The sequence below is a fragment of the Tachypleus tridentatus genome, chromosome 8, assembly GCF_004210375.1.
Source record: "Tachypleus tridentatus isolate NWPU-2018 chromosome 8, ASM421037v1, whole genome shotgun sequence".
NCBI classification, from domain to species: domain Eukaryota; kingdom Metazoa; phylum Arthropoda; class Merostomata; order Xiphosura; family Limulidae; genus Tachypleus; species Tachypleus tridentatus.
This window is the reverse complement of record NC_134832.1, coordinates 72,226,932-72,243,267: the sequence shown is the minus strand read 5'-3', so window position 1 is coordinate 72,243,267 and position 16,336 is coordinate 72,226,932. Positions and strand designations below refer to the sequence as shown.

General features: G+C 33.2%; 1 protein-coding gene across 4 annotated transcripts in view; it reads left to right on the top strand.

Moving 5' to 3' along the window:
- The window catches only part of LOC143222649 (ras-related protein Rac1-like), a 42,635-nt gene that overhangs the window by 21,772 nt on the left and 4,527 nt on the right, over window positions 1–16,336 (top strand). Inside the window, exons 1-4 of one of the 4 annotated variants that reach the window (XM_076449423.1) lie at window positions 1,468–1,550; window positions 11,315–11,386; window positions 12,732–12,849; window positions 14,757–14,819. In XM_076449423.1, the coding sequence (XP_076305538.1) occupies window positions 1,483–1,550; window positions 11,315–11,386; window positions 12,732–12,849; window positions 14,757–14,819 (321 nt within the window). In that variant the 5' untranslated portion in view covers window positions 1,468–1,482. Of the gene's footprint in view, window positions 1–663; window positions 762–1,467; window positions 1,551–11,314; window positions 11,387–12,731; window positions 12,850–14,756; window positions 14,820–16,336 lie in introns of those variants that run through there. The other 3 variants (XM_076449424.1, XR_013012397.1, XR_013012398.1) reach the window with 3 other exon arrangements.

Below are 16,336 nucleotides of genomic sequence, written 5' to 3'. Positions count from 1 at the left end.
GGTATCAGTACCATCTCTTGTAATATAATGTGTAGAATTGGGTCTTTATTATAACCATGATTGGGCATCGGTCTGTTTATTTCACTTTAATGTAAAAAAATCCAACAAAAAACACGAAAATATGTTGGTTTTGAAATATTTACAGCAGTACTTTTATACAAAGTCTCTACATAATTTATTTTAACTACACATTTTACAGTGGTATGTTTTATTTTATTCTCTTCTATGCATTAACATTGATAGGTAAGCTATGTGCTTGTAAAGTTATACTGAGTAGTACACAACCTGATATATTTATTTATTAATATAACCACCTGGAAAATGTCAGTTAATGTCTTATATTTTAGAAATTATTTTCAGATACCTAAATGATCCTGGTGTTAACTTTTTGTTTTTAATGTTTTATAAAATGTAATGTATTTTCATGTATTGAAATAAGAGTTAAATGCTTGTGCATGCTTGTCATGAACTTTGTTTTAACAGAATAAGAAAATAAAAATTTGTTAAAAATAAAGCAGTAAGGGATAACAATTTGTTAAATATATCAATGTTTTGTTCCTTCTTTTTCAAATTAATTGCAATGTTTTACAAACTATTTAATGTGACATTGACATTCTTGCAAAGTTATACTGGTATTAGCTGTAACCACATTATTTATTGCAGGCACACCACACTGTTCACTTTCACATTGAGATTTCTCACTCGGGTATCTGTTTTCAGTACTTTAAAGTTAAAGGATTTGAGATTATGATGTAAGAATGGTAAGAACTTTGAAATTTGTAAAAGCAATTTATTTCTTTTTGTCCCAAAAGTTTTTGAAATCATAGAACACATATTATTACAGAGCCTTATGACTTGGGGAATATGTTTTTTTAGTATCCATAATTATAATAGATAAGATTGGGACTTTAAATCTGATAAAAATGTATATAAGTTATGTTAACTGAAGAGACTATAGTTGAATTTGTGTAGTATCTTCTTTATTCAATAGACAGCAGCACTTTACAAGCAAATGCAAAGCTCTCATTTAATATTCATGAGCCTTAGATAGTTATCTTGGACTATTTACATATTCATGAATCTAATCACTGATTAGTATTGTTTCCTTGGGATGCAAAAAAAAGGGAAGAATTTTGTCAACAAAGTTTCCAAGACGACTTCACACAGGCATTCATCATTCACTGCAGCTTAGGTTTTGGAAATAATTCAGCAAGAAAGTGACTTGGGAAGTGACTGTTTTGAGTATGAAAGCTCAGAAAAAGACTTGGAAGACAGTGATGAAGAAAGTAGACCAAGCATACAAAGCAAATTGGAAGCAGCCAAGGGAATAGACATAGTTTAAACCCAGTGGAAGGTAAGTGAAATCATGGGGAAGAGCAACTGCAGTTCAAGGAAGGGCTCGAGGAAGCAGTTTAGGAATTCCATCCCAGGTATACTCTCCATCTCCACCTAAATGTGAAGCATCGACCAGTTTAGAACAGAATGCCCAGTGACAGTGGGAAATTCTGGAAGAAATGGAGATGTTTGAACAGGACTGGCTATCCAACTATGTATGTTCCAAACAAACTCTTAAAATTTCATGTTTGTATGTTCATTTGCAGTGAAGTTATAAACTTTGTATGTAATGCACCCCTATTTGGTACCAATAGGCAAAAATAATGTGGCAATCAGCATTAGTTAAAATTAATAATTTGGCAGTAAAAGAGTTAAAAAGCTGGGATATTAATCAGCATAATTGATTATCTATGAGCATCAATTACACAGGTTATTGTCATGAAAATAACAAATTCAGTATTTCTGATTATTCCACCTATCCAAGCAATCAAATTACTACCATTATTTCTCATTATTATTTTTAATTCATTCAGGACTGTTCAGCTTAATTAGTATTTCTAATGGATCTAGGATAAGGTCTCACCTCCACGATCACTGATTCTTATTCTTGCTTTGAAACAAACTAATTTTTGATGTTGCATTTCCATTCATAAGTACAGAGTTTTGCAAAAATGTGGTGTTACTTTGATAAAGCATAAGGTGCATACTTTGTGAAAAACTATAGCTATAAGACTTGAATGTGGTAATCAGATGAAGTCAACCACTAAAATTTTTCTAATTTTTATAAATATTTAAGAAGTATTTGAACGATGTCTTTCTTTATATGAATTGAATTGGCATATTTTTGTTTTGCGTTCAGACAAAAAAAATTTTTTCGTCTTTTGTATTTTCCAATCATTTTTTGAAAACTTTTAGTTTCTTGTATTTGAATGAAAAATGTTTGACAATTCTATTTATTGAAATGGAATCATTTCTTTCTAATGACACCAATTTTATGCAACAAAGTGTCTTTTTTTGTAGCAATATGTAATACAAGCTATAATCACCAAATTACCTTCCTAATTAGATTCTTACTTGGAAACAAACACACTTTTGAAGTAATTTTCCTGAAATAATTAAGTTCACACTTTGAAACAAATAAACCAAAAATTACAAACAAATTTTAAGATACCTTCAAAAAAAGTAATAAAAAATAAATAAAATGGTAGACTATATAAGAGATAGTTACGTGGTACTGTACTTCTTTTCCTAAATGTCATGATATGTTCGTATCTTGTTTCTGATTATTTCTATTTTTTTGGTTATTCCAACTATTATAGTCTAATAAATAATCAGTTAGTTGAAGACAATAGATCAATGAGTCCAGTGGTTAATGGCTTATCAAATTCCAGTAATCCCAGCTCTAATCACTCATCTTTGTCTTTAACCATTTTGAAGCATGTTAAGTCATTTTGTTGAATAGTCAATAATTTTGAGCAACCCTTGTGTTATCAATGTATTCAGAACCTGTTAATATCCTTACAAGATGCCAGTAATGTTGAAGTCAAATCCATTATCAATATAGCATTCAGATAAATAAATACAATTCTGACTTTGACCAATCTTAAAATTATAAACTTTCAAAATCTGTTAAAATGCTGTTCTTGAAACAATACAAACATAATTGGGATATCCTTTACTCTGAAAAACAGATTAACAAAAAATCAGAACAGTGACTACAATACCAGAGTGTAGTGTGTGCATGCATGTAAAATAGCCAGATGTCTGCCCCTTGATGTGGATTCCTGTACGTGGTGAGGGGACCTCCCAGAGAATGTTCTGTATTTTCAGTTTACCTCCTATGAGATCTAAACATCCACCTGCATGTTTGCCATATGTAGTTACCTGTGAAGGGGAGGAGAGGATCCTGGTGGTTGAGAGGTCCAACTCCAACACACTACTTTGGCCTTGAATTCCTGTAGATGGGCAGTCTTGGTGTTGCCCCTCACCAAAATCAATCAGCTGGTCCATTTTGCCAGCATATGACATTTTCAGTGGGTGTAGTGGACATTGTCTGATACTGGTGTTCAGGTATAGTGCTCACAAAACCCTGGCATTGCTGCAGTGACCTCATATGGCACTGTAGTGCATCCCCTTATAGGGCTCCATTGTGGGTGGGGTCAGTGGGAACTGAAATATTCGTTTGTTTGTTTTTATTATGGATACCCCTCACATAAAAAAATTAAACGTAGCATGGCATCATAGAGAAAAATCTGACTACTGGCAAACAACCGTGCATTGATGACTCTGTACGGTCAAACTCGCAACTTAAATCTGTCCTGTGATTTTTAATTATACATTCTTTAACTGGGAAATCCTTAGGGCAGATGTCTCCATTTTTTATTCAGAAGGGTTTAGAAGGGCTTGCTGGCTCTCTTAAATCGGTAAAAAAATTATGGTCTGGAAATTTTAATGGAAACTGCTTCATCACAAAGTTCCAAACTCTTCTTGAAATCAAAGGCTATTGAGGGATATACCCATTGAGGTTACTCCTCATTCTACTTTAACTTCTTCCAGAGGAGTTATAGTTAAGAGGGATTTAAAGACCATTCCAGAGTCAGAGATTCTCATAGGTTTCACCATCCAAGGTTTTGCAGCTGTGCACCAAATTTTTACTCATAGAGACAGAATTATGGAGCCAACAAATATTCCAATACTAACATTTAAAACATCACCTCCTCCTACCTCAATCAAGGCAAGATATCTGAATCGTAGGGTATGGCCTTATATTCCTAACCCTGTTTGATGTTTTCATTGTCAATGGTTTCATCATGCGAAAACATCTTGCCGTGGTTCCTTGACATGTGCCCGTTCTGCTGGTAAAGACCATGATGTTTCTGAATGCCAACTAGAACTGCATTGTATTAACTGTAGTTGTCCACATCCTTCCTATTTTACTTCTTGCCCTTCATGGGTGGAAGAGAAAGAAGTACAATGTCTGAAGACAGTTCACAATATTACTTACCCAGAGGCTTGGAAAGTACTATTTCCAATTTCATCTTGGACTTATGCTGCTGTAATCCATTCCACTACTACAGTAGGAGTCAAGACATACCTTTCCGTGCTTCTTACCGAATCCTTTACAATGCATCTTAAGTACCATCCAAAATCAACAAAGTTAACAAATCAGTATCTACTTCTATCTCTGTCCCTACCACATCTTCCAGTCATTGTCCAACTTCACCTTGTTCAAGCCCAGGTATTTCCATGGGGTCTTCCTCTCTTAACACCCCAAAAATTAAACAAACCTTTTGTTTGTGTCCTCATTCACTGGAATGTATGTTTACAAGCACCGACCTGCCTGCTCGATCCACAGCAGGATCACTAGAGAGTGACTGACCCACATCCAGTAAAGAAAAAAAGGTCTCCTTGCCATATTATCCTCCAAAATAAATAAAAATGGCCACGCTAATCGAATGGAACTGTCAAGATTTTCAATAATAATGTGAATGACATCAAGGATTTGATTGACTTTTATCATCCCAAATGTCTTTCTTTACAGGAAACATTTTAAAACCTACTAATACAGTCACAATTTGACGATACTCCTTATACCAAAATGATAGGTCATGTGTAGGACAAGGACATGGGGAAGTGGAACTGCTGGTTGATCAACATGTGCCCACCAGGTCCTTGTCATTGAATACACTCTTGGAGGCTGTAGCCATCCATATCTCCTTTGGTCTTACTATCACTGTTTGCTCTCTGTACTTTACCCCTGGAAAAATTATCATCCATCAGATCTTAATGCCCTCATTGAGCAACTGCCAACCCCCATTTTAATTTTGGGTGATCTTAATGGGCATAATTCCCTCTGGGGTGGCTCGAGTATTGATGTGATGGGTCATGCAAGAGAGCACATGCTCCTGAATCACATGTCTCTCTTCAATACTGGCTCTTACACTTATTATCGTGCCCCCAGTCAGTCATTTACTGCTATAGATCTTTCTATCTGCTCCCCATCACTTTTCACTTGCTTTTCTTGGGAGGTTGACATCATTCCACAGTGTAGTGATCATTTTCCTATCATATTAAGAGAGATTGGCTGCGGTCAGTACCACCTGACCCGTGTGCCTTAGTGGAAGTAAGACCAGGCCAACTGGCCCTCTTTCACTGCTGTTTTGGAACTTGATCCTGCCATTTTATGTAAATCATTGATATTGTCCAAGCAGCTGCTCAGTGCATCCCCCAAAACCTTGACATCTTTCCCATGGCATCCTTGGTGGAATTCTGCTTGTTCTATAACATGAAAAGCTCAGAAACATGCTTGGGATAAATTTCATAGATATCCCACACTTTCAAACCTCACTGCATTTCAGCAAGCTCGTGCACAGGCTTAGCGAGTTAGATGTCAAAGCCAGAAGGAATCTTGGATTAAATACACCTCCAGCATTTCTTCAACTACTAGTTCGAAAGTCATATGGGACAAGATCCGGAAGGTGAGTAGATGGTATACTTCTGCCCCCCTCTCTATCTTAATATTCAATGGCCATGAAGTTGCTGATGCTCAGAGCATTGCCACTACCTTTGGTGAATGTTTCTCTCATGTATCTAGTTCTTTAAACTTATCCCCTTCCTTCATAGCTATTAAAACATGAGTTGAACATCTGCCTCTTTCCTTCTCGACTGATCATCCCTATGACTACAATTGCCTTCTTACACTGGTGGAACACAAACTTGCACTTCATAGGTTTGGCAATTCATCAGTTGGCCCTGATGATATACATTATGAGATGCTATGCCACCTTTTTCCTATCTCTCTTATTATTCTCTTGTCTATCTTTAACCAGATATGGCAGGATATTATCTTTCCTGATGCTCGGTGCCAAGCTATTGGACTTCATATTCTTAAACCTGGGAAGGATCCAAAGTTCCTTTGAATTACCGTCCCATTGCTTTGACAAGTTGTCTGGATAAAACCTTAGAGAGGATGATTAATGCTCATCTTGTTTGGTTCCTTGAATCAAATAAATTTCTGTCACCCACTCAGTGTGGGTTCCAAAGACAACACTCCACAATAGACCACTTAATTTGCTTTGAAACATTGGTCAGAGAATCCTTTTTGAAGCAAAAACATCTTGTTTCTATATTTTTTGATTTAGAGAGAGCTTGTGATATAACATGGAAATATGGCATCTTATGAAACCTACACTCATATGGATTGCATGGCAATTTGCCACTTTTTATAAAGCATTTTTTAATGAACTATCAATTCTAGGTCCGTGTGGACTCAACACTTCCCTGTTTTTTCCCATAGGAACTTGGAGTCCCTCAGGGTACTGTTCTGAGTGTCACACTTTTCATTATAAAAATTAATGCCATCAGTGAACAGCTGCCCCTACATTTGCAAATGGTCTTTTCGTTGGTGACTTTCACAGCTCATGTCAGTCATCAAACATGAGGTTTATTGAGCGCCAGCTACGAACTCCGATCAATTATATACTTAAGTGGACCACAGCAAATGGTTTTCAGCTTTCTCTCCCTGAAACTGTTTGTGTATATTTCTGCCATTGGTGGCAGATGTTGTACTTCCTGTCATCCCTGAGGCAAAGTTCTTAGGTCTGATATTTGACTGTAAACTAAGCTTTATTTCCCATATCAAGCAACTTCGTGTCAAATGTATAAGAGCACTAAACATCCTCCATATCCTCTCTTCCACCTCTTGGGGAGTGGATCGATACTCCATGCTTAAAATTTATCGTGCCCTTATCTGATCCAAACTTGACTATGGGTCTATGGTTTATTGTTCTGCCAGAACATCAGCACTGAAAATGCTGGATTCTATCCACCATCAGACACTTCGGCTTTGCACTGGGGCCTTTCGTACTTCTCCAGTCCAAAGTTTGTACATGGAGTCCCATGAACCCCCTCTGTATATTCGCCATTTGCAACTCTCTCTTATGTATGCTTCCAAACTTTGCTCTTTACCACAGCATCCTACTCGGAATTGTGTTTTCCATCCTTATTAGGCCACTTTTTTTATAATAGGAAATCTGCCATTGTTTCTTTTAGCCTTTGTGTCGGGGCACAATCAGTAAAATTGGATCTATCTTTGAATAGCATAGCAGTATTAACAGATTGGCCTTTTCCACCATTGCTAAATACTGTCCCCAATTGTGACCTATCTTTGAGTCATCTGAAGAAGGCCGGTACTCCTGATTGGAAATATCGCTCTTTATTTGCAGAACATCTTTCATTTGATCCATCCATTCCTATATACATACAGATGTTTCAAAATCAGGTGACTCTGTAAGCTTTGCCATGGTTTGTTACAGTTCATTTATAGCACACAGAATTCCTTCTACAGTTTTTGTGTTCACTTCCTTATTGTATGCCATTTCTTTTGCCCTGAATCATATTGAAACTATGCAATATACAAATTGTACAATCTATACTGATTAACTCAGTTGTTTATTGGCACTGACATTATTCCATGTTAGTTACCATCTTATCCTTACAATATCCAAAACAAACTGGCTCATCTCTCCCTGTCATCTGTCTCTGTCCAGTTTTTTTGAATACCAGGTCATGTTGGTATTCATGGGAATGAGCTAGATGGCAGAGCAGCAAAGTCCATCTGTTCTGGCTCTGTCACCACTGTACCTGTTCCATACATGGACTGTGGTGCAGTTATCAAAACCCAACTATACACTAGTTGGCAGTCAACCTGGAGTGAGCAATGAAATGACAAGCTTTTTTAAATTAAGCCTTCTTTAGTTCCTTGGCCATCTTGTTTCTTTAAAGATCAAAGGGGGGGGGAGTTGTTTTGGCTAGGCTACATGTTGGTCACAGTTTTTTAACTCGCCACTTTTATCTGGTATTGATGCATCAATGTGTGGTCAGTGTGGCACTCAGGTCACAATCGTACATATTTTATTATCATACCATCGTTACAACCAAGAACGATGATGCTATTTTATACATATTTTTAAGGTAGGTTTGCCCTTGACATTAGCCAATGTCATAGGTGATACTGGCTACCTCACTCATATTTTTACATTTTTAAGAGCCATTGGTCTTTTTAACTTAATTTAAGGTTTTCATTGGACTATACACTGTTTTAGCATGATTTTCCTTTACACATTTTAATTTTATTTTGACCTGAACCCAGGACTGGAAAGGCAAGTTTGAACTCAATGCTTCAGTCTTCTTGGCAAGCCTTAATTTTACATATTTTTACCTTAATTTCCATATACCATTATATTATACTACATCTTGTTTGGAACAGATAGCCTAGTAGCTTTGTGCCAATAGATGTGAAATACCTACCTATCTACCCTGATGTATGTCTGTCGTGCTCTGTATCTCAAAAGTGCTTGAACATAGAAAAAAAATTATATATCAAAATGTTTCTTTTTGAGAGTGCATTACAGGAAAATTATTCACTTTTTGCAATTCCTAAAAATCTCATTTCAGTATAAAAACTGATCCATTAGTCTTCATGTGAGCTGAACAGTTAGTTTTTCATGTCACTATTATATACATGATTTTATTGTACCATGTCGAAGAAACTGATTTGAATAGAATATCTCCCCTTTGTCATATTAAAGAAACAACAACCATCAAAAAGTGCTCACCTTGGTGATGGTATTTTTTTGTGCTGACAGAAATGATAGAGCATTGGCACCTAGAAGAAAAATGCTCATATTTACATAGTGAACTTGAGTGCCCTGTTGTACTGTAAAAACACCCAATGCATCGATAAACAAACATTATAGCACTGCAGAAAGTCTTCTTTTCTTAAAAAGGAATGCAGTGCAATTTTCCTTGTTGAAATGATTTGTGAAATGACAAAATACAGTTGTAAATAGTCCACTAGACAATCATATTGCATATTGGCTCTGATCCAAGGGATTGGGTTGACTTATGTTTCATATTTATCCATCACTATTTTTAGGAAAATTACCATTGAATTAATTCATTAGGCTTCTACTGGTGATATAATAATTCCAGATAAGTACTAATATGTATTTGGCATTGTCTAGTCTCTGCAACTGCCAATATTATTTTTGTACAAATGTTCAATGATTCTTTAAACCTTATTCTGTAGTATATTTTCCAATGTATGCATATTGTAACACATCAATAGGTGTTGCTTTAGCAATACTGAGAAGAAAAAAAAGACTTGCAGAAAATAAACTTGATGCATACATTTATAATAGATACAAGTCTGGTATTGCTGGCAAGATTTTAAGTGCCAATTTAATTTTTCTAATGTTAAGTACTTGGTCATGCTCCACAAAGAATGACAGTTTCATTAGGTTCAATGGATAATGGACTTATGTTGCTTTTAATTTTAGTATTTTCTTGACAGTCATACTGGTGGTGCAATAGGGTAAATATTGGAAATTTTAATAAATATATGGGAAATAAAAAATGAGAAAGTACTTTAATAAAAGAGAAAGAAGCAAGAATTGTAATTCTAATGATGTTTCATTGTCATATGAACCATGGTCATATATTCCACACATTATAACAGGTGATATAATGGCTCTAGAATTCTAAAGAGCCTTAACTGATCTTATAGACAGTAACAAAGGTTGTTACACATTTTTATTACTGACCAAAACTACCTACAAATAAATGACCTAAGTATGGGCAATCTTATGTTACCAATTCTAGCCAACATTTTCATGACACATTGAATCTCAAGCAGTCAATTTGACCTTATTCTCACTACTATACTGCTACAGACATGTTGACGATACAACTGCAGGATTCACATCTACAGAACACACACTTTGCTTTTCAATTATGTTAACATGATACACCCCAACATTAAGTTCACCGGTGAACAGGAAAAAACTAACCAAATGGCATTTATCAACCTCAAGATCACGAGAACCAATACACAGATCAAAACGGAAATTCACAAAAAAAAATCACTGGACTATACAATCCCTGGGACTCTGCACATGAAACAAAACAAAAACTCAACATATTAAGAAATCAAACAGACACAGCCACAAAACTAGGCTCACCTGATAAAATTAAAGATTAAATCAAAATAAAACAACACTTCATCAACATCAACAAATTTCCTCCAAAAACTGTTGAAAAAATTATACACACCCACACCTAGATCAACAACAAACTACAAAACCTTACACTGAAGCATACCATATATTCTGATATCAGCAAAAAAATAACCAATATTTGGAAAAAAATTGTAGCAAAACAACATTTTAGTAAACACCAACTTTATTTGAAAACTAAAGACAAAACTAAAGTCTATACTTTGTAAAAAGTACATGATAAACACAACAGCAGCATTATTTGTGAAATACAATTGAACAACTGCAATGACTTCTATATTGTAAAAACAAGCTAAAAAATGGAAAGCAGATTCAAAGAACACACAAAAAAACAACACACATTTTTGAATGCTGCAGATCAAATAAATGCAACATACCAATAGAAAACACCCAGATACTAAGTAGGGAAACAAATATAAACAAATGCAAAATCAAAGAAGCCCTACTTGCACAACAACTCAAAGCAAAATTAAACCAATAGAAAGGAACACCTTTATACCTATACTAATTAATAACCTAACACCTAACTGGAACACCCCATACAATCCCATAACCATTTACACTGTAGTCCCTAAGACCTGCCCAGAAATGGTCAGTTGCAAACTCTTCTGTTAACCTGAAGATGACCTAAGAAGGTCAAAACATTGTTCTGTACTTCATTTCAATTAAAGTTTTGATATCCATACCAGCTGTCTTGAGAATACATTTTTACTTCAAGTGGGTTCCTCATCATCATGAGTTACAAGAGGTAATAATTTATTTTTAAACAGGAATCTTGAGATTTTCTTGAAGGTTGGTTGTTCATAATTTAAATTATTCTTATGTTTGTCGAAAGCATCAACTGGAATATTTTCATTTTTTTTATATGTTGATTAGTAAAAAAATATACAAAATCTCTCTTGCAGTGCTGTTGGTAAAACGTGTCTCCTCATCAGTTATACAACTAATGCCTTTCCTGGTGAATACATACCCACAGTGTGAGTATGAAAGTTACCTAAAGAATTTATCAAAAAGAACCTATGTAAATAAAGCTAAATTTGATAAAATCAATATACAAAATTAAAAACTTGCTATTTAACATTATGAATAATAATACTTGTTTGAAAAGAAACTTTAAATGGTAATAGCAGTGTTTTCAGTAAACCTGTTTTATACAAGCTTAAATGTGTTATCTGATTTGATAGGTTATGTAAGTGAGAATTTGGAAGCAGAAGTGAAATTTATCATTACTGTTTCTCTCTGATTTAGCATACAAGTGAACTATTTTTAAATATTTTAAGAACATCTCCATAGCTTTTGAAACTAGTTAGGCTTTTATGTAGGTCTGGTAAAAACAATGTTAGAAATACTATGAAAGGAATAAGTATGACAGAAGAATGAGCTGGATAAACCGAGAATCTAGTGATATGTTATTGCTAAATTTAATTTCAAGAAATGTAGTCTTAGTGAAATTAATAGTTTTTTGAACAAGCTCACAACAGAAATCCTTAAACATAAGAGTATTTATGTAAATATTTGTTTGTTACAGAAAAATGAAAATAATCTAATATGGATAAAATTTAACATTTCAGCCATTTGCTTACATCATTCTGCAGATAAATATGATTAGCTTCATAATGTCATAAAAGTGTTATACTTTTAATGAAAACAGTACATTTTAAAGTTATTCTACTGTATGTTACTGGATTTTCAGAGACAAGAAGAAAACTGAGAAACTGTTTGTAGAAATTTACTCAAGTATTTTATCTTCGTGGTTCAGTCTTTGGATTGATCGTGTTTCATGTGTGTATTTAATAATGACGTGACTGGTTCTTCTGTGTTTGTAAATTGAATGGTACCACCAATGTAACTGATATAACATATATGCATAGTGTGTGTATTCTATAATATAAGCATAGACAAAGTTATATGTTCTTGTTCTATATGAATGTTTTAAGTTCCTTTAAACTGAAGAATGCTGTTGTAACATCATGATGTTTTTATAACAAAACAAACTGTGTGTGTATAATTATGCAGTGTGTGTTTATATATATATATATATATATATATAACTACCAATACACTGAAAACATCATTTTGTATAGTTTGAAAATATTTGCAGCATTGTTTTTGGATGAAGGTCAATCTGTACAAGTTCAGTAGTTGTGGGCTAAGATTGTACTTGTTTGTTAGGATAAATATTAGTAGATTGTAATTTTTTTAAGAACAGACTTTCTCATTTTCAGTTGGAAACTCATTCTTAATATGATATGAACGTATTACCACATAATTAAACTGTATGTTTAGTGTTAGTAATGTACATGTGATGCAACTTCATTCTAGATTTGACAACTACTCAGCAAATGTTATGGTTGATGGAAAGCCAATTAACCTTGGTCTGTGGGACACAGCAGGCCAGGAAGACTATGATAGGTTAAGACCTCTTTCTTATCCACAAACTGTAAGTTTTCTCTGATTTGTTTTTGATGTTTTGGATGGATATATGAATCCTATTTGCATATGCATATGGCAAGTTTTATGCTGACAAAAATAAAAATGTAGAATATATTATTGCTCCTTTAACTTAAACGTACAGTATGTTATTTAAAATAGCAGTCAATCAGTAAAACAATTAGTTTAAAGAATGCCAAGTTTGAAACTTAGAAGTTTTGGTTTTTAATTTGAGAATTGTATAGCATATAAGATTACTGAGTAAAACTGGCCTGTATTCCCTAGTATATGACATAACTGTTGAAGCCTTTAGAATATTTAAATTTTAATCAGTTTATTTTCTTACTTAATTGTAAAAATATGATAAATAATTATACTTCCTAATTCTCAAGAGAACTTGAGTTATTAAATAGCAAAGTATAGATTAATGTACTTTTTTGTTTTGAATTATTCAACTGTTACTGTAAACTAGACCATTTTCAAAGATGTTTTCAGTAAGTAATCAGTAGAAGAAATATGTTCTTTTATCATTTTTAAATTAGTAAAACTTTGAGCTATAAAAGAAGTTACCTGGTTTTATTTAGTGATCATAAAGACTGAAATATGAACAATTTATGATTATTAATATATACTATAAAAACTTAAATGACAAGTGTGGTTACTGTCAATGTATCAAAAGGTATACAAAAGAAAATACATTAGTAATTTGGGTCTGTTGCTTTTCACTGAGTTAAACTGGTTTGGAAGAGTTTCATTCCTGATAAGTCACTCTGACAAAGAACAAAATTACATCTTTTATAGTGGTGACCTGTAATTCAGGTGTATGGGTGTTTTGGTTTTAATTTACTCACTACAGATAATTTGTATTGAGATAAATATAAAAAAAAAAAAAGTGTAGGTGATGCAATTCTTGTTTAGTATATTCTCTCAAACAAGAAGTAGTCTAGACTGAAAAAATAGATTTGCTTGTATTAAATTTTGTCTGTTGTTAATTAAGTTTTATTCCAGTGATGTATTACTTATTATTTTAACTCATCCAGTGACTTGCAGAACATTGTAGCCCATGCCTTTCTAGTTTTGATTAATGCATGCATTAAATGTATAGTTGTTTTGCTTATATGTGTTGTTCAAAGGTGCTGCTAAAAATGTTCTTTCTCAAACAATACAAACTTTTAATGTTCTTATGCTAAACATTTGAAATATTTAATTTTATCAACTTGTCTACTGTATCCAGAATCAGACCTAACAGATTTTTTTGGTTTGATGATTGTTATTATTTTTGGTGTTAAAAATATTAGACTGGTATGTATAATAAATTTTATTTATTTATATAACTTGTCATTACTTCATTTCATAAATTTAAAGGGAAGTAAACTGTAATTGCTATAAACACTGTCACATTGTGAAAGTTACACGAGCCCTTGCTAAGACTTGCATATATCTACACTTTCTCCTTGTCTTTATTTGTGATTCGAGGTAGATCAAATACACTTGTACAAGTTGGTAAGTTCACTGCATAATTAGTTATATAAAACATGAATTTTAAATATCCTAAACTTTGAATGAAAGAGACCATTGGTTTTTTAAATCTGGGGAGTCCTTGGAACTAAATTTGTGCATAATGTACTTACAACTTATATTAACTCCTGAAGGTTTTTAAATATACCGAGCAGCATTAAAAATGCAACAAGTACCAAAATGAGTTGTTTCATACAAAATTTGTGTTTAACCTAGTGTATTAAGATTGTTTAACTGTATGTACGTTGTGTTTTTAATGCCTCTCAGTATATTTTGTAACCCATTCTGTGGTATGTAGTTTAAAATTATGGGAGCACCTTTAGTAATCTGTATTTCTATAATTGAACTCTCACAAATAGTAATATGAGTTTGATAATTGTATGTTAATTCTTCTTTCAGGATGTTTTTCTCATCTGTTTCTCTTTAGTCAATCCAGCATCTTTTGAAAATGTTCGAGCAAAGGTAAGTCACTGACTGGCAGGTTTGTTACAATTTTTTTTCATCACTATCAGTGCTGGATCTTACTGTGAATATTGTTGTGTCTTTAATAGGTATTGTTTGATCTTGTTGTCAAATCATCTTTGAAACTTGCAAGGTGCTTGTTATAGAACCCTAAAAAGTGCTCGTAGTTAAGTATTTTCTGTAAAAGATGACATTCTCTCTCAATTTATTTCTTGTTTTGAAATGAACATGGTAATAATATAATGACTATCAAGTTAAAAAATTTATTACTCTTTGCTGTTTGTACTGTGTAACTCGAACTGTTAGAACTTAAACAAGTAATGTCTGGAACAGCAAAATATAGAAGTATACAGTACAGATTTAGTGGCATGAACTATTGTAAGAGGAGTTAAAACAGCTGTTGGATCACAATAAATCATATGTGAAAAATTTAACTGAAAAGTGAAAATTTCAAATTATAATTGTCAGGAGGTGCTAAGACTTGGGTATTGTTGCTTTTTTTTAAATCATATTTAGTTATTTAAGTGAGATGTACATGTTGGTTGGTGTTGTTCACTTTTGAAGTTAATGCTACTAAACACAGAATTGTTGAGCTCACTTGGTATCAATAGTTGATTATTCCATTACTAAAACATTTCTGAGCATCAGTTAGTGTAACACTGAGTAATTGATTAATCAAAAGTATTAATAAGTTGATTAATGTCACAAATTAAAATTACTGTCACCTAATAGTACTGTTTTTAATCATTTCTTTTATCCAGTAACTGAAACAATGCTATTATCACTGTAGATAAATTGAATCTGTTCAGCTGAATGTATCAGTGTTATAACTTGCAAGAAAAAAAAACCAAATAATTGAAACCAGAATTTCCAATTATTACTATTTTCGTTTATTCCAACCATCCAAATAATTGAAATATTACCATTACGTACGTTTGTTGTTGAGAACTAAGCTACACAAGGAACTATCAGTGTTGAGCATAATACAGGTATCAAAGTCCAGTTTGTAGTTTTTTTAATTTTTTAGCTATCCTGTTAGCATAAGTGATTAATTGAATGTGATTGATTAATAAATCTGATTAGCAAATTCTGCTAGTTACCTTGCTGTGTTAACTAGCTGTATGTAATGCTAGTTATGTGGTGGTTTTATTAAAAGAAAATTATAAATAGTTTTAAGCAATGTAATTGTATGTATTTCAGCATTAGATTCCAACTTTTCTTTGATTCAAAATATTTTTCAAAGTTGCTGGTGATAAAGGCTTAATTTGAAGATGTCTAAAATATGTGATGCGAGTTACATACCCATTGTACACTTTTTATCGACTAGTTTTATAGTGTCTGTACTAGACACCTAATAATCTTGTGCTAAACAATTTTTCTCGTAATAAGCACAAGAATAAAGATTTATCTTAATCAATAAAGTTTAGAACACATTTGTATTTCTTCTGGTTTACATACTTCCAATATATTACATACATATGGGAAAATTTAAGTTTATGTAACATGTTTAGTTTGAC